Source organism: Diuraphis noxia, unplaced genomic scaffold, assembly GCF_037042655.1.
Source record: "Diuraphis noxia isolate RWA-SAM2 unplaced genomic scaffold, SU_Dnox_SAM2 contig0001, whole genome shotgun sequence".
Lineage (NCBI taxonomy): Eukaryota > Metazoa > Arthropoda > Insecta > Hemiptera > Aphididae > Diuraphis > Diuraphis noxia.
In genome coordinates, this window is record NW_028301711.1 from 27,573,598 (window position 1) to 27,600,067 (window position 26,470).

At 28.4% G+C, this 26,470-nt stretch overlaps 4 protein-coding genes and 1 pseudogene across 4 annotated transcripts; all 5 read left to right on the plus strand.

Moving 5' to 3' along the window:
* The first annotated feature begins 7,306 nt into the window (after positions 1-7,306).
* LOC149060475 (uncharacterized) lies at positions 7,307-20,984 on the plus strand. The gene is made up of 10 exons (XM_089229270.1): positions 7,307-7,728; positions 8,548-8,740; positions 8,836-8,958; positions 9,034-9,189; positions 9,265-9,459; positions 9,656-9,775; positions 9,877-10,112; positions 10,189-10,330; positions 10,406-10,549; positions 20,690-20,984. Exons 1-9 carry the CDS (start codon positions 7,708-7,710, stop codon positions 10,522-10,524), a joined length of 1,305 nt encoding a protein of 434 aa, XP_089085396.1. The 5' UTR covers positions 7,307-7,707; the 3' UTR covers positions 10,525-10,549; positions 20,690-20,984.
* Positions 10,658-14,454, plus strand: LOC149060476 (zinc finger MYM-type protein 1-like). The gene is made up of 3 exons (XM_089217440.1): positions 10,658-11,276; positions 11,358-11,438; positions 11,538-14,454. Exon 3 carries the CDS (start codon positions 12,079-12,081, stop codon positions 14,191-14,193), a length of 2,115 nt encoding a protein of 704 aa, XP_089073566.1. The 5' UTR covers positions 10,658-11,276; positions 11,358-11,438; positions 11,538-12,078; the 3' UTR covers positions 14,194-14,454.
* LOC149060477 (uncharacterized) lies at positions 14,909-17,746 on the plus strand. The gene is made up of 6 exons (XM_089217338.1): positions 14,909-15,388; positions 16,043-16,326; positions 16,796-16,927; positions 16,996-17,079; positions 17,147-17,239; positions 17,316-17,746. Exons 1-6 carry the CDS (start codon positions 15,267-15,269, stop codon positions 17,597-17,599), a joined length of 999 nt encoding a protein of 332 aa, XP_089073464.1. The 5' UTR covers positions 14,909-15,266; the 3' UTR covers positions 17,600-17,746.
* LOC149060478 (uncharacterized) lies at positions 20,717-22,757 on the plus strand (annotated as a pseudogene).
* Positions 22,758-24,958: 2,201 nt separating this feature from the next.
* LOC107172378 (uncharacterized) lies at positions 24,959-25,369 on the plus strand. The gene has a single exon (XM_015522665.1). The coding sequence runs from the start codon at positions 24,959-24,961 to the stop codon at positions 25,367-25,369; it is 411 nt and encodes a 136-aa protein (XP_015378151.1).
* Positions 25,370-26,470: the final 1,101 nt, after the last annotated feature.

Consider the following 26,470-nt stretch of genomic DNA (forward strand, 5'->3'; position numbering starts at 1 on the left):
TTACTTTTAAGCCTTCAGGGTAAAAAAAAATAAACCCTTTTTGAAGAAAAAGGATCTGGTAACCCTACCTATACTAAAACAGTTATATTGTAAAATGTTATATTGTACATGGTACACTTGTTACTTGAATGGTAAACAAAATAGTGGAATTTTTTATGTATTGATATTTCAAACAAATTCTACTGTCAGAAAAGTGACTACTTAATTATGTTAACCCTTTCAATGCCATTGACGCACATATGCGTCAATGACAAACTACATTGATAGGCCATTGACGCATATGTGCGTTCACTCGTTTATTATGTTATCTAATAATCTGATAGAAAAAATGATAAATGCTTAACTGTAGTATTTTCAAAGACGAATTAAACTATGTAAAGACAAACATAGTACCATTTTTATCAAAGAATACATGCATTTTAAAATTTTACAATGTCCCAGGTTTCCCAAAATATTGTTATCAGTTGTTATGTTTTGTTAATTTGATATCAATGTTTGATGTTTTGAATGTTTTGATCGTTAGATGTTCATCACGTATTCACGTATTTGATATTTACTGTACACCTGTCGTGAGTTACTAAGTTTGTATTCAGTTTTGTTATACTTGTGTATTATTTTGTTGTTCTGTATTATTCTACCCGTTATCACCGAGTCACATATTATGTCATGCCGCGATGCAAGTTGGTATGACACTACATCAGAAGAATTATATTTATTTATTGCAGTACAAATGCTTATGGCAAGAAATAAAAAACTTAACATTTCAGACTATTGGTCTACAGATCCACTACTTTATTCTCCTATTTTTGGAAAAATTATGAGCAGAAATCGGTTTCAATTACTTTTGCGTTATATTCATTTTTGTAATAATAACTATCAAGTCACAAATGACCACCTATTTAAAATTGATATGGTATTACAAGATATAAAGAGCAATTTCAGATCTGCTATGGTGCCATTTCAAAATCTAGTTATAGATGAGAGTTTGGTGCTATGGAAAGGAAGACTTTCATTCAAGCAGTTTATAAGAACTAAACGTCATCGGTTTGGAGTCAAATTTTTTATTTCGTGTGATGTTGAAACAGACTATATATTAGATTTCATAATATACACTAGGAAAACTACACGTCTTGTTTCATGTGATGCTAATTTAGGCCAATCAGGTGCTGTTGTAATAACATTGATGAAAAGATATTTGAATAAAGGTCATACTCTATATACTGACAACTGGTATACATCACCAATACTTTCAATGTACTTGCATAAAAAAAAAACCAATACTTGTGGAACTGTTAGATGCAATCGTCGTGGAATGCCACAATTCAAAAAAAATAAATTTCAACAAGGTCAAACTGAATGTAAACATACTAATAAAATGTTGACAATAAAATGGATGGATCGGAGAGAGGTGCATATGCTGACCACAATACATAAGAATGAACAAATACCTATTCAAAAACATGGTAAAATTACAATGAAACCTAAGTGTGTTAAAGAATATAATGAAAATATGGGATCTGTTGATAAAACTGATATGTTACTATGTAGTGTGGAGTGTGTAAGAAAAACAATAAAATGGTACAAAAAAATATTTTTTCATTTGATAGATTTATCATTATTAAATGCCTACTCGTCATATAAGACTGTTTCTGGAAACCATATACCAATTGCTCAGTTTCAGTTAGAACTAATAAGACAAATAATAGAAAAATATCAAACCGATCGTGTAGCAAAATCAAGACCACCGACTAAAGACCAACCATCAAAACTAATCGATAGGCATTTTCCATCAGAAGTTCCATCAACACAATCTGGAAGGCTTGCCAGAAGAAGATGCCAACTATGCAAAAAGAATAATAAGCAAACTGACACCAGATACATGTGTACAGAATGTGATGTGGGCTTATGCGCAGCACCTTGTTTTAATATATACCACACAAAAAAATGTTGACTAATATTTTTTAAATATTTTATTATAAACTGTAGCATAATACAAGTATAATTACATGTTATTTTTAAATTCTGATAAATGTATTTTTTTTTTTTTAATAAATACTTAATTTTTGCAATTTGTAATATATGCGTTATTAATTACCGGTTAATGATAAATGTTGAGTAACCTTGGCTGGTCAATGAAAAAATACTTACAACTAATTAGGAAATTAATTAATTAATTTTTTATTTGCTGATAATTATTAATTCAGGGAATTCATTAAATAGAATAAAAACAAAGTGAAAATTCCACAATAAAAAAAGCTTGGCCTGACAGTGTTGAATAATTTAAAAGTGCTTGGCAGGGAAGTGCAATATGTAATTTTATCATTATAGGAAAAGTAAAGGAAGGCGTTCCTTTTGATACGATTCTTGATCAAATTCGAGATTCGATCAATGATTTATATGTAGACAATGCATTGGTATGTTTAGAAAAACGAGACATTTGGAATATACAACGAGATTTCCAGTTACACAAAGGCCGTAACATTCAAATGATTTCATCAGTGTTAAATTATGGGTTGAAAAAGTTCGATGTTTAAATGAGAAGAACCCTGTTCTTTATTACAAAGAACAAGGCCAAGAAAAAATTGAACATTCAGTAAATAAATTACAAGAAGATAGTAACATTATGTTGGTTATAGCAAATGAATTTCAATTAAGTATGTTGGAAAAGTTTGGTAATGAAATTATATTAAATTATATTCAACTCATGGAACAAATATGTATGATTTTCATTTAACTACTCTTCTTGTAGTAGATGAGTTTGGGAATGGAATTCCAACAGCATTTTGTATATCGAATAAGAAAAATACTGCTACTTGGATTACTTTTTTTGAAAAACTACGTGATCGCAGTATTTTTCACCAGCCAAAAGTTTTTATGTCCGATATTGATGACTCGTTTTATAATGCATGGAAGACTGTCATGAAATCTGCTGAGAAGAGATTGTTGTGTACGTGGCACGTTGATAAAGCTTGGAGAACAAACCTTCAAGAGAAAATTAAAATACAAGAGAAGAGAGGCATGGTTTATAAAGGACTACGAGTCTTATTGTAAGAGACAAACTTGTTCAACTTGTGGAAGGTTTTTTAGTACATACTTATAGTGATGATGATACTAAAGAATTTGCTTCATATTTTGACAACTTCTATGTGAAACGTGTTAGTGAATGGGCTTATTGCTACAGAAAATCTAGCTTTATAAATACAAACATGTATTTAGAAAGCTTTCATAAGGTTTTCAAATATTATTATTTAGAAGGTCGGAAAAATAAACGTCTTGATACATGTATTGATTCACTTTTAAAACTCATCCGGGACCAATATTTTAAAATGGTAAGGAAATTATGCAAAAGTAAGCCTTCTAAAATTCAGGAAGCAATTTTACTAAGTCATCGCAAGGCAATGAATGAAGTAGTGACAAAATTAACTCAAGTATCTGATAGGGTTTGGTTTGTCACATCTTTTACTAATGCACACATTAATTATGAAGTGGTAAAAATCATAGATGAAAAGGAAGCCTGCCCTGATAGTGACAATTGTTTCTCTACTTGTATTCCATGTAAGATTTGTATTCATACATATTCATGTGAATGTGTTGACTATATTATTAAAAATAATATTTGTAAACATATACATTTCTGTGTACAAACAAGAATGAAGCCAGATTTTTTTATGCATAATAATTCTGTAGAAGTAAATATAGACAACATTGCCAAGTTAGAGAACTTAATTACACCTGTCAATCATTCACCTTCAAATGATAAACTATCCACTATCTTATATTAAATTAAAAGCAGAAGCCTTCCTTGGTTACTTATCAAAAGGGTCTCTAGTGGATGCAGATTTCACTGATGAAAAGTTACGTTCCTGGTCCAGAAACCTTAATCAAATGCTAGAAGATATTGATTCTAAAAAGCAGGGTTTGAAACAAAATATTAGCCTTGAAGCTATCAAGGAACCGGGAAACAAAAAAATTACGAAACAGGTACGATTTTATTCAACAAAGAAAAACTGCCGTCCAGTAACTACATTAAACATGTCTCTTCCTACATCAAATGAAAAGATTAATATTGTGCAAGGACTCTTGCACGCCAGTGAGAATATAGAGAATATTCATACCAATTTTGACCATAAGTACATATAATTAATGTTTCAAGTACTTTTTATTTGCTTATTTGTTTTATTTTCAAGTAACCTTTATTTTAAACAAGTATAGTTACCTATTTGTTAAGTTTTTCATTTACTAATTCTATGTACTAATAGAACTACCTAGTAGATATTACTTATTTTTTAAGTTTTTGTTTTATTTTCATGTTAAAAATTATATAAAAGTATAAAAGTTATACATTTTCTATTTTGTAATTTTAACAATTTATTATATTTAGCCCACACGTTTGGCTTCAAGAATTATATTCAAAAAATAAAAATAATAGCTTATAATAAGTTGATTAAATTTGATCCTAAAGTTTTTCCTCGCTATCAGGTAGATAGTAAATTATTAAATGTTGGTGGTAATGTGGCGATTATTTTCTGACCTCAACAATAAACAAGACACCTACAAGATCTTATCTACTAACTACCTAACCTAGTTGATGATGCTATTGATATTCCATTAAGATAGAACTAAATAAGTCAATAGATGGAAACAGTGGCGCACACAGGTAAGAACATTATCTGTGTTTGTACGTTGGTTTTTACGATAATTCAATTTTTAAGTGAGTTATGAGCATTTTTAATGTACTACCATTAAATTTCATAATAGGTCAATTCACTGTAATTTTTGAACTAAAGGAGCTGTTTATAATTAAATAATTAATATCATTTTTAGTGAAATTAATATTATATTTAGTGATAAAAATCTTACGATGATAAGAAAACCATGATAACAAGCTCCGAAAAAAGAGCTCACGTTGCTCCCGCGATCCCCTCTTCATCAGATAAGCTTTTATCACCTTTTTATGAATATTTTTTATATTGCATTTGTTTAGCATCTTGTGCCGTGTATTTATTTGTATTTATAGGGATGATCATCAATCATAAAGTCTGTATAATAATTGTTTTGTGATTCAATATCAATAACACAACTTGTTCGTTGGATAATCATTATCTGTGGTTTAATTTGTTTTATTATAGTTGATAATATATCCTTTCCTTACCCTCCACCCACTTAGTAACCGCACGCCGCAAGTATTACGCGGCCAGCTAGAGATTTATTTCAAAAGCTCCGTGACTATGCAACAACAATTTGGTATGTTCGCTTTGGCAAACAACCTTTTAGTAAATTGAGTTATCCCACCACGAATTGAATTCTCAATAAAAAAAGCATATTAAGACATTTTAACCTTTCTAATTCGATCTTAGTATATTTCAGCATACAATCATACGCAAATCCTGGAGCGTCATATAATGAGCAGGATCTAACTTGAGAGTAGATAAACATAAGTCTCTGAAATCTTCAAACACTTCAACTATTATAGCAACACCAGTTTTCAAATAATGATCGCTATATTCACCTAATGTCTTTATATTAAACACGTCCCATATATTTTTCGCATGTATATAATCATCTCCAGTATCATTTTCATCGGTTAAAGAGTTATAAAATTCAAGCTTTAAAGGTTAAAAAATATCATCTAGTTTACTCCTAACTATCAACATATTCATACGGGAAAACTCCTTTTTGAGTAACTAGATCTAATACTTTAATAGAAAATACTTTGCTAGTTTCTCTAAACCTTAACTTATCTTCGGATAAATTTTTTGCAAGTTTACTTAATTTTTCAGCCATAAAACGGTATGTATCAACAAACTTTATGTTAAATTTTGGTGCGATTTCTTTACTAAATGATATATATTTTTCAAAAGAATTAGGTATAACATGAATATCTTTATCGTCGTTACACCCAAGTTCTCGAATTATGAAGTGACTGTCATATGTCAGATTATGAAAGAAAATTGGTACAAATGATGGACTAGTTAGCTGAAAATTACGTCTAACACAAATACATCGTCTGTAATTTCCAGTTATATGACAGTGATCTCGAACTTTTAACAAATTATTATTTTTAAAAGATAATAAACATTTTTCACAAACCTTAGCTTTTTGAAAATGTTTTTCTTCTTTTAATGTTTATTTTTTAATTTATTTTTTTCGGAATAATATTATAGTCAACTTTTACATAAAACCCGTAACTCATAAGTTTATGTTATTGTGTAATATGAGTTTTTGATTTTTTACCATTCTGAGAGAATTTATCAGGTTGTTTAGGGTTTAAAATACATTCGAATTCAGCGTATATAACAATTGAGATTCGTTGAGTATTTTTAAAGTTTTTGAAATATATGAAATCGTCATCTCCTTTTTCAAACATTATATGTCTTCCTAATTTATTTTTAATACATATTTCTTTATGTCTAATTAATCCTGTTTCACTCCAAAGTTTGCTTTTACACGGTTTATTTCCAAACAAGATATCTTACATATAATCAACTTTGAACAATTTTTAGTTCTTTGGCTTCTAATAAACTTCTATTTGGTCAAGAAGAGGTCTAAATGATCACCCATCATCACTAAATGTATTATACCCTGTGTGCAGAATGATGAACATTAGTTCTCGGCGATGGTCGTTTTAACTCTAAATCGTAACCTCGCAATTAGACTTCTATAGTATATTAAGGATACATTTTAAAATAATTATTAATAACGTTTGGTCTAAGAGACATTTTAATTATGTAAACCATAGGAAGTCCCAAAATATATCTCGCATACATGTACAAATTATATTTATTTGAAATTTAACTTCTCCATGTAGTTAATAATGTGCGCTAAATAAATGTTTGATATAATTTTAAATTGTATAGTTATAGAGAGGTTTAATTATTCAATGTTAATTTCTTAACATATAATTAATATCACATAAGCATAAGCTATAATAGGTTTCAAAATTAATCTCGTATACTAGTTACGCGTAGGAACATTTAGTTCCAACGTCTCCAGGTAGGTGCAAGTATTATAATTTATTGAACTGGGTATTTTAAAACTATATAAATAACTATATGTTATATATTTATAAATTATAAAAATAATTTCAATTGATATTAATTTTTCAACTTCTTTTGGAAGTCACATGTACTGCATCATCACGGTACAATATAATAACGTATGGAAATTTTGCGTGGTATTTACTATTTATATTCATATATAGTTTATAAATATATGTATAGCTATATTTATAAATGAGCGGGTTTAAATTTGAAGTATTTATTTTTATACATATTTAATTTATTAAGATTAATCATTTATTGTCATTACCGCTGTGGCGCTGTTATCAGTTGTTTTGTCATATTTTGTCGTTGCATAGGCGCATAGTGCATAATTGCAGGTTTCTACTTGCTAGGCTGCAGCATTCTGATTTTATACGACATACGTGTCTCAAGTCACAACCATAATATACATACATAATATATTATATATTTTATTTGTTTATGTATACTTATCGTGTACTTATTCGTGTGACGACGTGAGTAATATTTTACAGTTGTTGTTCGTTATACCAATTTGTATTTTGCAAATTATACTATTTGTACCTTGCATCCCGTAAATGCAGAGTGCCTAAGTGCGTATTACGATTTTTTTACTGTTTAATTTCTTTATTGACTATCCGTCAACTGTCAAACACATTTGTTCATCAATACAAGAAGCAGCATTTCAATGGACCCAGTAAAGAAACAGGTAATATTAATAACCATAATAATAGCTATATTTAAAATCCGGCGAGTGCATAATAAGTTGGGTCCCTCATTTTGCAGGTGATTTTTGCACCTCAACATAGAGAGATAAAATTATATATATTTAAAAATGAATTAATGTAAAAAAATTTAACTCTTCTACTGAATTGTGCCAGCTGTTATAACTAAAATCTTTTTAAATATTACCTAATATCTAATAAATGTATACTTAGTTCTTCTACTGTCCTACCTACTGATTATTTTACTAAATCAGTTGGCTTGGTATGATATTTGTCGTTAAGTAGGTACCTATTTAAAGAAGCATTTAATATTATGTACTTTACAATGTTACATATAAACCTTTTCAAATAGGTACGATGCAAATAAAACTTATGGAATAAATTTACAAATCTAGTTTGGTTTTGGTGCTCAAGCAAATATAATTTTTTTTTAAATCTTAGCATATCAGCGTTTTAAAAATGATGGCACAACAATTAACCTGCTGAAACAATTAGTTTTTAAGTTATGTAGTTTTTTAAGGAATAATGTAGGGTTGTTAGGTATTGCAACTTATCTAGGTCTACGTTATTATATAATACTATAATATATACAGTGATGGGTATACGATATACTGGTTATAGGATATTGAAATTGTGATATACCAATATCTAAAATATTTAATTTTAACAAAGAATAGGTACTCAAATAAATAGTAGTTGACTCCAGGCTTTAACTGTTAGGTACATTAATTCATGTTTAGATATACCTTAATGTACATGCTAACTAAACATATAATTAATAATTTTAATTATAAAACGTTTAGTGGCAAATAGGATTTTTTGAAGATGAGAACAAATATTCAGTTTTACCAAAAAATTGGATATATAGTACACAAAAAGGTGATTTTTGTAGATGGCCAAGGAAACAGAGAGTTACAGATTTAATGCTAATAAAAGCAGATGAGCCAAGTATGGATTGGTTATCTTTTCCCGTCAATATAATTGGTGAAAGTTATGGTATGTTTTAGTATGTTTAAGGTTGTATATAGGTATCCACCTAAACTTAATTGTTTTATATTATTCATCATGGTTCTTAAATATATAATATATAGACTCTTATGAAAAAGCAGCACTTAAAGAAAAAGAAATATTTTTATCAGAATCAGAAAGAAGTCTAGGACGAGGAAAAAGAAAGAGAAAAGAAGTTAAAAATCATCATGAAGATACTGACAGTGGTATGAATGATTTATTGTTTAGTACCTACCTATGAATTTAATGAAATAGGTTAACACATGCAATTTAATTTTTAGACAGTTCTGATTCTCCCATAAAAATTATTCCATCAACATTTTCAAGTAAAAGTATTATTCCTAATAAAGACCTCAGTGTATTGAACTCAAATTTGATCTCTAATGAGCCAACTGTATCATATAGCCAGATAAACACAACTAGTTGCAGCATACCATGTATGTATTATCTTTAAGTAATACAAAATGTAGATTAATTTATTTTTCAATTAGATAAAAATCTATTATTTGCAGATGCAATTAACTCACTGAATGAAATTGATGAAAATTGTCATATGTCTAAGTTAGAATTGTCCCAAACACATATGAGTAATGCAAACTTATATGAAAGTACCAGTACATCAAATGTTTTTCCATCTACGTCACAATGTTTTGATACAATTGATAAGGAATTGGTTTCTATTTTTGATAATCCTGGAAAGTATATTTGTTAATTATCTATATTTTTTAATTTAATAATATGATAACTGTTTTTTTTTAAATACCTATTCATCAATTTATTTTTATATTGCTAAATTTTTCCATTACATTTTTTCATATTATTATGTATTCAAGTATCAAATAAATCATAAAATCTTTTACATAACTAACTTTTCAATAATATTATTATAATTTTTTTCTGTAGATCAAAGTTATAGTGAACAATTAAACTTGAATGAAACTTCCCAACAAGAAACTTTAAATACTCAATCAATGCGAGATTCATCAAATATTGCAAACCATAACACAGTTTCAGATAAACTTTGTAATGAATACTACATAAATATTTCTATTCCTATTTTAAATCAATTTAAATATAACCATATCAGAAATTTAAATTATTTATTAAAATTTTATTTTGGTTAGCTGTTTTAGTAGAAACCGATGAAACGATTCTCCTAAAGAATATTTTCAGTTATATTAAAAGACTTGATGGACGAATGGATAGGATCGAAAAACTTTTGGTAGAATCTCCAGTTGGTCCACTTAATAAACAACCATTGGATGATACTCTTTTTTCCATATTCCCTATTAATGACTTCCAACATTTATTGAAAATTGATGAAATAGTCAAAAATGAAGAGCAGTTTGAAAAGAAAATGGTATCTTAATAGTTTCTTTTTTTTTTTTTTTAATTTTTCTCATAAATACATATGTTTGTTTCATAGGTAAATTTTGTATCTGCTATTAGTGGGTAAGAACATAAAAAACTTTGTCAAACGTATTTTACAACGTTTATTTACAAACGAGCTTTCATCAAAATGCTCATGGACTGGATTTCGAAACAATTTCCGTCTTAAAATAATTAATATTATGAAAGGTAGGTACCTAAAGTTGGTGTTTAAATCCAAAAATAATTTTATCTTATTTCCAAAATATTGTTTGTTTTTCACAGAAATAGGTAGAGTTAACTTTAGTTGTACTGATGTGGTTTTTGAAGAACATGTCAAAGAATGGTTTCGACATGGTAATCAAAGATTCATTAGAGAGAAAACAATAAATATATCTAAATAATATTCAATACTCTATAGTACTCATGGTGTGTATAAAATTATAGTCCAATACATTTTATAAATTTTACACTCTATTAACAATAGTTATGTATGTACTTACTATTCATAAATATATATTGATTGTATACAGTGGCGTAAACTGGGTGGTGCAAATGTGGCACATGCACCACCACATCTAAAATGTGGTGGTGCAAAGGTATGTTTTTGCACCACCAGAAAATCATTGAAATTTTATACCTATATTTCATAATATTACCATATTATTTCGCGGTTATTTCATTAGATATCGTACAAAAACAAATTCCCGTATCCATATTATCAATATAAAAACCTATTATCTTGTCCCATCCACTACCTAGTACGCGGTCTTAGAAGACCGTGACCTAGTATGTCGTATCTACCGTGATTATTATCAATTGTTATCAATTTATCATGAATTAACCATAGTTCATGTTTGTTATTAACGTTTTACCGCCAATACAGACTATATTGTGTTATCAGTAATCGCATTAGATTGCATTATTTGCATAGTACTTTCTTAAATCTTTTTAATATTTTACTATTTTAGTATTTTACACTTACACGATTCAAGTTCACAAACTCATGACAGTTTAGTGTTTCTACTTTCATTTTTCACTGAAAGATTTTAATTTTGTATCTGTAATCTGTTGGTTTTTTTTTTTTGTCTAAAAATGAGTGAACCGAAAAAAATGAAGACACTTAAAGATTTTTTTAAAAACGAATCTGTTAATAGTAAGTTAACTGTACTTCAAAGTATTATATTATAGTCAATTATAGAAAAACATTTAAAAATTCCATTTGTATAAAATATAGGTGCTATAATCAACCAAGACTTGTCTCAGAATAATCAGAATCTCTTTCCTGGTCCAAGTTCTGAAAATGATACCAAATTGGGTAAATAGTATTATTCTCTATTCTCATGTGTTTTAAAAGCCAAATAATTTAATTTTTATTTGTGTGTGTTACTATTTATATGTACATTTTATGTTTTAGATGTTATAAAGCTAACTATGTGTGATTAACAATTGGTGCTGTTGAAATTTATTTATCCTTATGTTTAAGTTTAATAGTCTTAAAACCAAATATTTAATGTAGAGATTAAATTAATCTGATTAATTTTACATGTACTTTATTATTTTTATTTGTGTATAGTGAATTTGTTTTTTTTTTTAGAATAACTAACAGTAAAATTAAAAGTATTCTGTGAACACAGTCAATCTTACTATGGTATATAATGCAAAATCAAGTCAATTCGGTTTAAAATGTTTAAATTAGTCATTTATTTTAAAGCTTGAAAATGTAAAGATTGTTGTTGCATGAATTATATGTTTATGTGTATTTAAAAAAAACTGGATGCTTTATGGTTTAGATGTTTAAATGCATTTACCTACCTAAGATGGATTCAAATAATATATTATATTAAAGTTAAAGGTATATAATATCTTAATGTTATATTTCTTAATTTTTCATAGAATCTGAATTGAACTCTAGTGATGACCGTGATCCAGCATTGAATAAACATGCCTATAGTTTCATGAAAAAAAATTTTGGACCATATCAACCAAGAGACTGTAAATTTCCTAAGGTTAATGGTAGGGTATTCAGAGTTGAGTGGTATAGTTTATATAATTGGTTAGAATATAGTGTAATAAATAATTCAGCTTACTGTTTTTATTGTCGATGTTTTCCACCAACAAATAAAAATGCTGAAGACTCATTTACATTAATTGGTTTTAAATCTTGGCATAGAGCTAATAAAGCTTTTTCCAATCACGAAAAAAGTATTTCTCACAAAGAATCTTGTGCAAAAATGGCTGGATTTCATTCAAGCAATCAGGTCGGAAGCATAGCAACAATAATTGATACCAAATATAAAGAATCAGTCAAAAAAAATAGACAGTACATCACAATTTTGTTAGACAATTTATTATTCTGTTGTAGACAAGGGATACCTATCCGTGGCCATGATGAATCCATTGAATCATCAAACAAAGGTAATTTTATTGAGTTATTACATCAAGTAGCTAAATATAACAACGTTCTAAAAGAATATTTTATTGAGAAAGAACATAATTATACTTATACAAATGCACTTTATACAAATAATTTCATTAATATAATGTCAAATCAAGTATTTAAAAACATAACAGGTGATATAAAAAATGCAAAAGTATTCAGTATTTTAGTTGATGAAACCCAAGATCTTTCTTGCCACGAACAAGTGTCTATAGTTATACGCTATGTAGATAAAACGTTTAAAATTCATGAAGTGTTTTATGGTTTTTATAAAACTGATAGGACTGACAGTAAAACATTGGCAAATTTAATTCAAAAAATACTTTTGCAAAATGGTTTAAAAGTTGAAGATATACGTGGCCAATGTTATGATGGGGCAGCTGCCATGCGTGGTACATATAATGGAGTACAAGCTAGAATTCGTGAACTAAATCCTCTGGCATTCTATGTGCACTGCCATGCTCATATATTAAATTTATGCCTGGTTGATCTTACAAAACAAGTGGCTTGTGTAAGAAATATTTTTGGTACCTTACAGTCATTGTATAATTTTATCAAAGCATCGTCTAAACGTAACGAAATATATGAAAATATGTGCTTAAATGCATCTAAGGTAAATGGACCGAAAAGCTTAAAAAAGTTATGTGAAACGAGATGGAGTTGTCGCACTGATGCTTTGAAAGCTGTATATTTAAATTTTAGTGAGATCATTGAAACACTAGAACACATATATGAGAATGATATAGTGTCAGGAGGTGAAGCCAAAAGTTTAATTAATAATATATTAAACTTTGAATTTATATTTTGTTTATTATTTTTAAAAAATGTTTTTGAACAAACTCATATTTTATCAAAATATTTGCAGTCGCCTAGCATTAACTTTTCTACAGCAAAAAATATGTGTAACAGTACTTTAGATGTATTAAAAGAACTAAGATCAGATGTGAAATTTGAATATAAGTGGAATGAAGTTATTGAAATGGCTGATAAATATCAAGTTAAACATCCTAAATTGAAAAGAAAAAAAAGCATTCCTCTCAAACTAGGTGGTGGTGAAAAACAGTCAAATAGTATCCTAGTTAAGGACAATTACCGCATTACCATTTACTTTAAAGTTTTAGATGTAATAATACAAGAAATGGAAAATAGATTTAAAGAAAATCATATGGATATTATAAGTGGATTAAGTGAAATATTTATGTCAGAAGAACCAACTGAGGATCTATTAAAATTAGTTAGTGACACATATAACTTCAATACACATGACTTAAAGACAGAGTTGACAATTTTTAATAGAATGTTTAACCAAAAATATGACAATACTTCAGTATCTGAAAAATTGGAAGCAAAAATAGATTATATAAGGCAAAATGATATTCAAAAAGGTTTTCCATTAATAACAGAGTCTTTAAAAATATTTTTAACCATACCAACTAACACAGCAAGTTGCGAACGTTCATTTTCCTGTCTAAAGAGGTTGAAAACATATCTTAGAACGACGATGGGGCAAGAGCGTTTAAGTAGTTTAGCTAATTTACAAATTGAAAAAAATTATTGCATTGATTTCGACCAAGTAATTGATGAGTTTGATGCAACATGTCTTGAAAGAGGACGTCGACTCAGTTTAAAATAAAACATTTTTTATTGTTATATAATTACAAATAATAAAGGTTTTACTGTTAAAATAATTCTTATTGATTAGTTTTACAAAAAAAAAAAAAAATGTTTTTTGGGCGGGGATTTTTAATGGAAATAAGTATTGGTGGGTTAGAAAATAAAATATGTCTTTGCACCACCAGAAATTGAGGCCAATTTACGCCACTGATTGTATACTTATTATGTAGGTAGTATAGGTAGCAATAGCACATACATTTCTTCTAAAAAGATGATTAGAACAAATATTAATAATTATAATATAATCTATTAGGTTGATAGGTACTTATCTTATACCTACTAAACAGATTGTTTTGCGAGGTTTTTTTTAATATAATATAAATATATTTGAGTATACGAAAACCTACTAAAATATTACTGAAAAATGATGTACAATTATATTATTATTTAATTATTAATATGCTAAAATGCTTAAATAATTTATGTTTTGCACAATAATTTTATTTATTGAATTTAACTGAAAATAAAATAAATATATAATGACTCAGTATATAGAAGATGTTAGTTACAATATGGTATTACATTACAAGCTACGTAATTTTTCATATCAGAAATTTATTATTTATAGTATATTTTGGGTAGGTATTATAGATGTAAAATATTATTTTTTTTTTCATCTCCGTAGTTAAGTTATTTTAGAATAAAAACACTAGAAATATATTAAGATTTAGGCCCGGTATTACAATCATCGGTTACGTCTTCGGTAACGTGACGGTCTGTTAAAACATTTACGATCCGTTAAACTGATTATAGTATTACAATCTTCCGTAAATGTTATATTACATAACCAACTGATAACGTAAAGTTTTAAGTGATAAAACCACTAAGTTGATAAGCAGCGCGAAAATTGTTAAAATTCTGATTGTCTAATGTCTATCAGTAATCAGTGTTAATTTACTAAATAGTAAATTGTCTATTACTTATTACTTATTAGCACGATTTAACTATCTATATTTTACGATCTTAAATCGTGCTCATTAGTTAACTGTTAAATTATAATAATTATATACAATTGTTTTTTTTTAAATTGAAATGGAGGATAAAAGGTTGAAAAGTAAAAACTTTACCCTTCAAGAAGAGGAACTGCTCGTAACATTAGTAATTAAATATTGGTCAATTGTTCAATGCAAAGTAACTGATCATTCCAACAACTTGTAAGTACTTTGGATAATAAATCATAATACCTAGTATATACCAAATTACATAATAGAATACAGATATAGATCACCATAGGCGTGCGCAGACTTTGTCCGCAGGAGAGGCCCTTTAAAAGGTCTCAACAAAAGATTCTTGTACTTATGACTATTAGTATTACTAAATGTTATAGATTAATTATAGATCAATATGTCTCTCAAATTATATCCCCCCTGGCCTATGGTAGTGGTGTATCCTTATTTTTATAAACATTAAACGTGGTACTTGTTAGTTCTAAACAAGGTGCCCCTAAATCCACATTTAAATATGTTGATGTAAATAATAACTTGTAACCCAATGGGCTAATTGTTGTAAATGAAAAATACAGTAAAGTAACATATATCAGTATAAATCAGTAGGTAACATAAATCATTTGATCGATGATAACTGATTGATAAATAATTTTAATACAGATGATATTTACACTATTTAAAACTGGCTTCACTTTTTTCATGTCAAATGTAAAAATGTTCACTATCTAATATAGTACAGATATATATGCATTTATTAAAGAAAAAGCCAGAGGCCGCAGGGGGGGCATGCCCCCCCTGTGCGCACACCTATGTAGATCACATTAAAATAAAAAAATTGTTCTTGTCCTGCACAATCCACAGGAAGAAGAAAGAATATTGGAAAATAATAGAAAATGAATTTAATAATAATGCAGTATCTGGATCTACTGAGTGCTTCAGACCATCCACTGTTCTGAAATGCAAATTTGAGAATATGATGAGAAGAGCTCAGAAGAAACAAAGTTCTAATAAAGCTTCATTGAGTAGTACAGGTGGTGGAGCTTCAAAAATTGTTGAAATGACTGCAATTGATGAGAGAATTTTATCTCAAATTGGTAGACGAGGCACTGGATTCATTCAAGATAAAAGTTGGTGTAGTGATATAGGTTAGTAGTATAGGGTAGAAATCATAGGCAGTCCTAAGGGTGTTAAAGTAAAATGTATTAAGTAAATTAAATGTGCTGCATCTGAAGTAAAATGTTGGGACTGCCTATGATAGTAACTAGTAATAACTAGGGAAAGAGATGTTTTTCTTGACCTTTTTAAATTAATTAACTCCATTACTTCACTAGTAAAAGAATTTATCGTAATTACTAATTATTAGTAAGTTTTTTTCATTTGATTTTTAAAGTAATAGGTATCTAGGTTGAGTTAAAATCATGTTTGTATGTTGGTATTATTTAGTATCAACAATTTTGCTTAAAACAAATTAATTAATTAAAGTATTAACAATTAATTAACAAGAAAGAACAAGATACAGTTTTTACACAGTATATAAATACATTTTTTTGTTTTATGTGTTAAAACACCATCCTTTTTGTAATAAATGAATTGATGAAGATTTGATTTTTTTAGTTGGAAGTTGTAATATGGTAGGAATAGAAGAACTTGAAGATGTCCCGATAGAAAAAACTATTAATATAGCAGAGTCAGATGTCCTAGTAGTAGGCCCGGAAGACTATTACCAAGAGTATTACACTGAAAATGGTATATTATTTTTATTTCATTAGTATAATATTTTAATCATATATTAATTATAACAAATTAAACTTTAGAGGACCGAGATACAGATAAGTGTATGGGCAGTAAAACTGAAAATCAAAGTTTGATTGATGATAATAATTTATCTGCAGCATCTGGTACTACTAAGTATATGATTTTAATGATATCTTAATTAAATTTTTGATTTTCCCATGTTTTTTTTAGTATCTTGGGCTAAGTATACACCTTCAATGTTGAAGCAACCCAAAGCAAATGCTTTATGTGCAACCACTCAAAATGAGATTACTAATAATGAAGGTTTGTTATTGTATTACTATACTAGTAATTTGAATTCAATGTACTTTCTTAATGTAATTGATTGTAATATCTATAGGTCACACCAAAAAACGTAAACAATTACAAGACAAATTGACATTATGGGCTAAGGATAAGGTGACTTTAACAAACCAGCGTAGTGAATTTGAAAAATATCAATTGGAATTTCATCAAGAATCTTGGAAGAAGAAATTGCTAAGAGAAGATTTGCTAAATAAAGAAGTTGAAAATCGTATAAAATTTTCAGCAGAAGAACATGCTGCTAAAATGGCAAAGTTTCAGGCAGAAACAGAGTTGTTAAAAATACAGAAGACTGTTTTATTGAAAGATGCTTTGACATAATTAGGTTGCAATGAAATTCTATTATTTTTTTTTTATTTATAATAGTTTGAATACTTTTTTGTTATGTTCTATATTGTTATTAAGTACATTGTTTTATAATTATATGTTAATACTTAGCTAAAGACTGAACATTAGTTTAGCCTCTAATTTTTTTAAATTTATAATAGTTTGAATACTTTTTTGTTATGTTCTATATTGTTATTAAGTACATTGTTTTATAATTATATGTTAATACTTAGCTAAAGACTGAACATTAGTTTAGCCTCTAATTTTTTTAAATTTATAATAGTTTGAATACTTTTTTGTTATGATATATTTTGTAGTAATTATTTATTTATATATTTATAATTATAATACATTTTATAAAAACAATCGTTCTCTTTATATTTACTTAACTTATTACTATTATTAATTAATTTTGTATATATTTATTTTATTTTCATTCCATAGTAGAAAAGTAGTTTAAAAATCTTTTTCTATGTACTGATCTATTTCCCCCTTCATTGGCATTACCTAGTTGCGGATCAATTAACGTCAGATTAATTGAATGCTCCAATTCGTTTGATATCTTAGGTTCATTATCGCCAAACTGTCTAGCAATGTTATGAAGAACTGCTGTTGCCACTATAATTGCTTGAACTGTGTTTAAATTTTTTATATTTATACCGAGACTTAAAATCGGAAATCTACGTTTCCAGACACCATATGAGCGTTCTACAGGATTTCGTGTACGTATTTGTGATTCATTGAATAGAGTTTCGACATGTGTAAGTGGATTTAAAAGAGGTGTAATAACATAACGTTGGACAGCATAACCACTGTCAGCAACTAAAACGCAATCGTTAAATTCTCCATCTTCAAATCGGTTCTTAATAGTGGAATTCCGAAAAATATTTGCATCATGTGTACTTCCAGGCCATCTTACAACAATATCTTGTATACGTAGCTGGGCATCACATATTGTTTGAACATTTATAGAGAAAAATTGCTTTCTGTTGCGAAATATTTCAGCATCATTTCCACCAGGAGATCTAATTTTAATGTGTGTACAGTCTATGGCTCCAACACATGATGGAAATTTAGCTATATTATAGAAATCTTGTCGAACCTTTTGTATTTCTGAATCATTCGAAGGAAAATATATAAACTCTGGTCGAAGTTCGGCTATTGCTTCTGATACAACCTTTATTATTTTTCCAGCAGTTGTTTTGTGTATACCAGCAAAATCACCACAAGCAGCTATAAATGATCCAGTGGCATAGTACCGTAACGTCACTAATAGTTTTTGACCAGGTGTCACTGCATTATTTCTACAAATTCATTAAATATATTTCCAATCATTTTAAATCATGCATATTAATTGTTAATAATAATCAAAAAAAATAGGAATCAAATTGGTTAAACTGGTTTTCTAAAAAATCTCGTTTTTTCATTTATTAACAAATAGGTTAGGTTCAACCAAAACCAAAAGCTTTAAAACCCTATAACCTGAACCTAAGAATTTAAGACATCGATCTCAAAACCAGAAAATTTAGAAAATCATTCTCAAAACCGAAACTGTAAAATGTTGAAAGGATTTCAACAAAGGTAGGCAAGTTAGTGAATATAATTAACTGTGACAAGTTAATTTTTTTTCAAGTCTGAATATTCGTATAAACCATAAATTGCAATAGTGTTTTTTATTCACACAAACATTAATCAAAAATATTTAACAATGTGCAAAAATAAACCATTAAATTGTTATTATAGTACATTGTGACCAGAAACTAGTCGGCAACATCTATAATCTACAGTCTATACATGATTAAAAATTAATAATTTAAGTTATTACTGCACAATAAATAATATGAATATTATACAAAAGTAGTGTAATGGTTAAAATCAAAAGAATTAGTTTTGTTTAAATACAAATTAACTTCATTACACGATAATGATAATTAACTATAAAAATTAAAAAGTTAAGTTTAGACAAAAACAATTTTTACTGAATAAGTTATTAAGTTGAAAACAAAATACATTAACTGCCCACCTTTACAGTTTCGATCCTTGAAAAATATACAAACCTATCAGTAGGTGATGCAATCTTTGTCTCTATGACATCAAGGATAAACTTCACGGTAGTTTTTGTCAAACGAAATCTTTGTAAAAATTCGTTATCCCTCCAAACCTGAAAATGATCTGGTCGATCACGAATAGTTTTTGCCTGTCGAGGGAAACCTACTATACAAGCAAGTTCAAATAAACTGGTATCTGTATCACTTTCATAATTATCATTGACGACTTCATCATAATCCTAATGATCCATGAAAGTGAATAAATAAAATACAATAAACTTATAATTTTATACGATAAAAATATTCAAAATATCTAATAAGAGTAAAGAACAAGATGTGAGTAGGAACAGGAAGACAGCTGAAGTAAATACAAATTACAATTTACAGGAATACAAATTATCAAATTGATAACGTAAAAATATTGATAAACCAAAAAACAAAAATCCAATCACCAATCAAAAGCTCTAACGGAATGTAGTATTATGTTTAACCGCCCGGCATCGGTCGATAAGTTAACAGAAACATAATCAACCCTTTTTTGCCTTACGGACGTTTGTAATACAGGCCGGAACAGCTAACGGAGCGTTAAATCGTAACCAACACATAACCAATGATTGTAATACCGGGCCTTAAAATAACAATTTTGATTTGGTTTTACAATTTTGATCTTGCCCCTGGTGGGATTTCATCCTGCGGGCGCACTTCCCTATTTATTTTAATATGAACCATATATTTATATACTATTACTATCTTTGGCAACCTATGAAGTGTGAAATTTACTTAACCAACATAAAGAACAAAAAATTATATTTAAATATTTTTATATTTACATGTAAATTATGATATAGATACCGATCAAGTTATATTCAATTATTATATGATTTATTAGTAGGTTCAAATACATTAGTTAGTAGATAGTTATATTTAATATTCAAGTATTATTACATATATTTAGCTTGATCCCTACTTATATTATACCATAATTACTATACATCCTTCTTGATTATTAATTATATAATCTACTGTTTAATTATAGTTGAAAAAAAGAAAAGAAATTCATGTTATGTCGAGAAGACAATTTCAACGTACTATTCTCACAAAAAAAATTAAATGTTCTAATACACTTGAAAAGGACTCAAGTTGTTTAAACATAGAAGTAAAACTACCAGAAGAGGAATTTTCAAAGAACTTCTCTTCCATTCCAGTACCAACATTGTTTGAAGATACAGCAGTGACCGTATGTTCAATTAGCCTTTCAAAATCTACCTCAACTAATTCTACAGAAATACATCCTACTACTGTATGTGTTGATGAAAATTTCCCATTATGTAATAAAGATTGTGACAAAAATATTTCACTAGAAAATAAATTACAAAATTTAATTTCTAAATACCATGTATTGCATAACTTTGTAAATGACCTTTTAATTATTTTAAGATCAGAAGGTCTTAAATTGCCCAAAAATTCAAGAACTTTATTAAAAACTCCAAAAAGACATGATATTATTAGTATAGAACCAGGATCCTATATTCATATAGGTATTGAGTTCATGATCACTCCAATTTTAACTAAATATTTTGATAAATTAAAAAATACTTCGATAATTAAATTAAGTTTAAATATTGATGGTCTTCCTACAACAAAGAGTTCAAAATCCAATTTTTGGCCTATTTTAATTTCATTTGTTGATATACATGAATTATCTAAAGAAGTTATACCAGTTGGAATTTACCATGGTAAATATAAAAAACCAAATTCAATATCTGATTTTTTAAATCCATTCATTTCTGAAATGGAATTATTAATGGCCAATGGTTTGAGTATCAATAATAAATTTTTTTTTTTAAATATTAGCCAAGTAATTTGTGATGCCCCAGCAAAGGCTTTTATTTTGAATGTAAAGGGACACAATGCTTACCATAGCTGTAATTCATGTATTGTCGAAGGTGTTTTTCTAAGTAATAGAATGGCTTTTCCTGACTTAAATTCTACTTTACGAACAAATATTTCATTTCGTAATCAAAGTGATGAAGACTATCATAAAGGCTTTTGTCCTCTAACCAAATTCAATATAAATATAGTAGATAATGTGGTATTAGAATATATGCACAATATATGTTTAGGGGTAATGAAAAGATTATTATTATTTTGGAAAAAAGGCAAAAAACCAGTTCGCTTTATAAATGATAATATTTCAAATGAAATTTCTTCAGAGCTTATTACTCTTAAAGCATTCTTCCCTAAAGAATTTAGTCGTTCTCCTCGATCTTTAGAAGAACTAGAGTTTTGGAAGGCGACTGAGTTTAGATCTTTTTTGTTATACTCTGGCCCTATTGTACTAAAAGGTAGATTGAAAAAATCACTCTACAAACATTTTATGGTATTACATTGCGCTATTAGACTCCTGTTATCCAATGAAACATGTATGGCTTACAATGATGTTGCCAATGATTTATTAAGAAAATTTGTGATAGAGTATTCCTTTTTATATGGTGAAGAGTATATTACATATAATGTTCATGGTTTAATTCATATGGCACATTTTGTAAAAATACATGGATCATTGGACAAATTTAGTGCATTCAAATTTGAAAATTGTCTACAGAATATTAAAATGTCGTTGAAAAACTCTCGTTTTCCTCTTCAAGATGTATACAATAGAATAATAGAACAAAAAAACATTGAGATAGTTGCATCAATTGTTAGTTACCCAATTTAAAAAAATGAAATTGATTATAATCTTTTATCTCATCCTGATCCTACAGATACTCTTTAAGAAAATATAATTACTGAACATTTTACCGTGAGTTCTGTAAACAAGAAAGATATGTACTTTTTATTGAAAAACAATGGGATTATTTGTATTAAAAAAATTATAAAAAGGGCTAATGGAAGTATATATTTTTGAAGTTGTCCAGTATAATACAATCCCATTTTTTGATAATCTGTTAGTGTCTGATATTATTGGAGACTTTTATGTAGATACATTTAATGAAACAAATAGTTTTCTTATTAATATGTGTGATATTAAGCATAAATGTTTATTTTTTAATATTTCTAATGTAAAAGCAGTTGCAATTACTTTGTTACATGATCTTTATTAAATAAAATTATGCTTTTACATGAATAAAATACTGTTGTTTGTTATTATTCCTATATACTATGTTTTAATGTTTTATGTTAATGGGAATAATTAGTGTAGATTTTTTTTATAATCTTACTAGATCCTTATATAGAATTCTTACATTTATGATTTATTATTAAACTATAATTTCTGTTATGGTCATCATCACTTGTTACTGTATGTTAATATATTTATTTACCTATCAATAGTTATAGCCACTGAAGATTTAAAAATAACATAAATCATAATTTAAAACAAAGTGAAAAGGTAGTTTATTTTTTTTTTATATAAATTTAACTAAATTTACATAGGTATAAAAATTAAATAAGTCAATATTTATTTTTAATGCTATATAAGTAGTTGTTTAATTATTACAAACAATATAAATAGTTATTCATTATTAAATAATGAATAAATAAATATTTTATTATTATTTATTCATATATAAACTTTATATAATATATATCTAAATTAAAGCATGGCCATAAGAGGTTAATAATGTGATATCCATGTGAATATAAATGTAAGCATTTAATAGATTTTACATAGTTGTTTATTCAACAGTAGAATATAACTACTATTTGACCATTGTTGTTACTTAAATATAATTACTATGTGAGTTTATAGAGATGTTTATAATACCTCTTATAACTTAATATTGTATTAATAACATCAATCAACCTGGCGTTTGGCATACCAGGTACATCTCAAAGAAGTAAATAGGCATTAATTTAGAACTTCACATTACAAAAGAGAAGTCTATGTGATATTTATGGCACTAATTTTTGCACACAGGGTACAGACTAAGGGTGATTATTTTAGGCAAAAACCCAGGCGTTGTCTCAACTTCTTCTAATACAAATGACAAGAGATTAAATCAACAAAGATTAGATCAATAGATGAACATGACTATGGTCCGTTAAAAATAAGAAACGTAGACGGCGGTGACCAGTTTTCGACGGCGGCGGAGAGATGTTTCCACCACCGTGCATCTATTTTACCGACGGCGACCGCTGACATACGACCGTTGTCGACGTATTAACGTTCGTTGTAGTCTGTAGAATTAGGTCTAATTCGGAATTCGGACTCATTGTGTTCCGACTGTTTTTAGCGTTACGTGTGTTCACAATTTTATTTCTACAGACATTTTTTTTTCATCATGAACGATTTGGGTGATATTTCTGATCCAGATGAATTGTCTACTATTTCTCCAAAACGAAACAATCCTAAGGAAAAGTAAGTACAACATTTTTCATATTTTATATTCTTCGTCGATGTATATTACATAAATAATAATAATTGTATTATGTGTCATTTTGCTTATTAAATAATTATTATACACCAGTTGTTCATATAGGTTTATAATTTTTTTTTACAGTATATATACAGCCGTCAAAAAATAATGGTCATAAATTTGTACAAAGATATTTTGATGAAATCGCCGGACATCAAGTACGAAGATCTTGTTACTAATTTGTCAAAGGCTTTGGGTTTAGGTCGTGAAACAATTAGTAAGACTATCGCTGAGTACAGACGTACAAATACGGTTTCATCTCCCAACAAAAAGCGTGTTAAGTCGTCTCTCTTCGACAAAATTGTTGATCTGGATCGCAATGGATTACGGCAAAAATTTCATTTATTTTGGTTGCGTCGTGAATTACCTATTATCGACAAAATATTAATTGCAGTAAATGAAGATCCATCGCTTCTTAATTTCAAACGAACTACTTTGTACAGTACCATCAAGAAATTGGATTTCGTGTTCGAAAAAAGAAAAAGGTGCAGTGTGCTAACGGAGAGGGAAGATTTGATTGTTTGGCGCCGCAACTATTAGTACAATAGTCGTAAGTATCGTCAGGAAGGTCGACCAATTTATGAGTGACGAGACGTGGTTGAATGCTGGCAATTGTGTGGACCACGTGTGGAAGGACAATACTGTTCTTTCCAAACACGATGCGTTCAACAAAGGACTAACGACCGGGTCGACCAACCCAACTGGCAAGGGCAAGCGGCTCATAATACTCCATATTGGTTCGGACAAAGGTTTTTTGCCAGGTGGATTATTATGCTTTGAATCAAAAAAAAAATAGCGCCGATTATCACGATGAGATGAATGGTGATAATTTCAAGGAATGATTTGAGGCTACTCTACCTCGACTTGAACCTAATGCCATTATTGTAATGGACAACGCACCATACCATTCCGTCAAATTGGAAAAATATCCAAGTACGCGTTGGAATAAAGCCCAATTATCGGAGTGGCTTCAATCAAAAGGTGTTATTCTTAACAGACCATTTTTGAAGCATGAACTGATGGCCAAAGTACGCGAAATACCACGTAATAAATCTTACGTAATCGATAAAATTGCAGAAGACACAGGTCACACCGTACTCCGATTACCACCCTATCATTGCGAATTTAATCCAATTAAATTGGCATGGGCTATGGTAAAAGGTTACGCGAAACGCGAAAACACAACGTTTAAGATCGACGACGTTCGTCAACTTCTTCATACGGCAATTGAAAGGGTGACATCAGAAAATTGGCAAAATTTCATCAAACATGTTATCGAAGAAGAAGAGAAAATTTGAAAGATAAAAATTTCGACGATATCATGGACGAATTAATTGGTCAAATGGAACCTTGTGTTTTAACAATAACGGGAGACACTGATTCTGATTCTGATTAATTTATTTTTTATGTTTTTATATTTTTTTTATGACTGACTATTTTTTTTTTTTAATTTCTGTTTATCTTTTTATGACTTGTAATAAATAATTATAATGTTTAAATTTGCTTTTATATTTTACGTTTTTACGTAATATACCTGGTAATAACTCGAAAAAAAAATTAGTTTAAAAAAATGGTTTCATTATAATAATAAAAAGGTTGTATGCTGCGCTGATAACGGTAAATATGGCCCAACGCAGCGCCGCCGTGCCGGTTCCGCGCCGAATGCTACAAAATAGGAAACAAAGCATTTTAAGTTATTTGTTCGCGTCACTAGTCAACAATAGAATGAGGAGACGCTCTCGCTGGCGACAGTGTCAAAGCTCGACATTCGTAGTGAGGCCACGCCCATGCGCAGTAGTCGTCCGCCGTCTACGTTTCTTATTTTGAACAGACTATATCTACTTCCTTCGTGGATTGATGATTTATCATATAGTGGCCTGATAGTCCATAGTATTAACTTTAAAAAACACATTTTTAGAGCTGAAAGAATTTTAAAAAAATTACCAAGCAGAAAACCCCTAAAGTACCAGGTGTAGTAAAACAACTTTTACATAAAATAATGAATAGAATGGATATTGAAGAAAAGTATAGACCAGTTAAACATACATTTGTAAGGCAAAGGATCTTTATTCGTATGAAATATGCAAATAAAAATCATCAAATTCTAGTTTCAAAAAGGAAAGCAAAATTACAATTGTGGGGCGACAATGCAAAACGTACTATTTGCGTTTTACATATTTTTCAGGAAAGGTCATTTTCTGCTGTGCATTAAATATTTGAGATATACATGTTGTGAAAATGTTTAAAAATAGATAAAAAACTATGAAATAAATTTCTGCAGGTAAAAGTATTTTAAAATGTATTTTTTGTACTTAAATATAACTTTTTAAATTTTGAATTGGATCAAAACGTACTATTTACAACAAATGGTACGTTTTGCTTTGATTAACCAAAATAGT

Coding starts and splice junctions, on each gene's coding strand:
- LOC149060475 (XM_089229270.1), top strand. CDS start 7,708: ATGGACCCAGTAAAGAAACAG. Junction 8,741..8,835: donor TATAATTGGTGAAAGTTATG/GTATGTTTTAGT, acceptor TATAATATATAG/ACTCTTATGAAAAAGCAGCA. Junction 9,190..9,264: donor AACTAGTTGCAGCATACCAT/GTATGTATTATC, acceptor TATTATTTGCAG/ATGCAATTAACTCACTGAAT.
- LOC149060476 (XM_089217440.1), top strand. CDS start 12,079: ATGAAAAAAAATTTTGGACCATATCAACCAAGAGACTGTAAATTTCCT.
- LOC149060477 (XM_089217338.1), top strand. CDS start 15,267: ATGGAGGATAAAAGGTTGAAAAGTAAAAACTTTACCCTTCAAGAAGAG. Junction 16,928..16,995: donor AGAGTATTACACTGAAAATG/GTATATTATTTT, acceptor ATTAAACTTTAG/AGGACCGAGATACAGATAAG. Junction 17,080..17,146: donor TAATTTATCTGCAGCATCTG/GTACTACTAAGT, acceptor TGTTTTTTTTAG/TATCTTGGGCTAAGTATACA.
- LOC107172378 (XM_015522665.1), top strand. CDS start 24,959: ATGGACAACGCACCATACCATTCCGTCAAATTGGAAAAATATCCAAGT.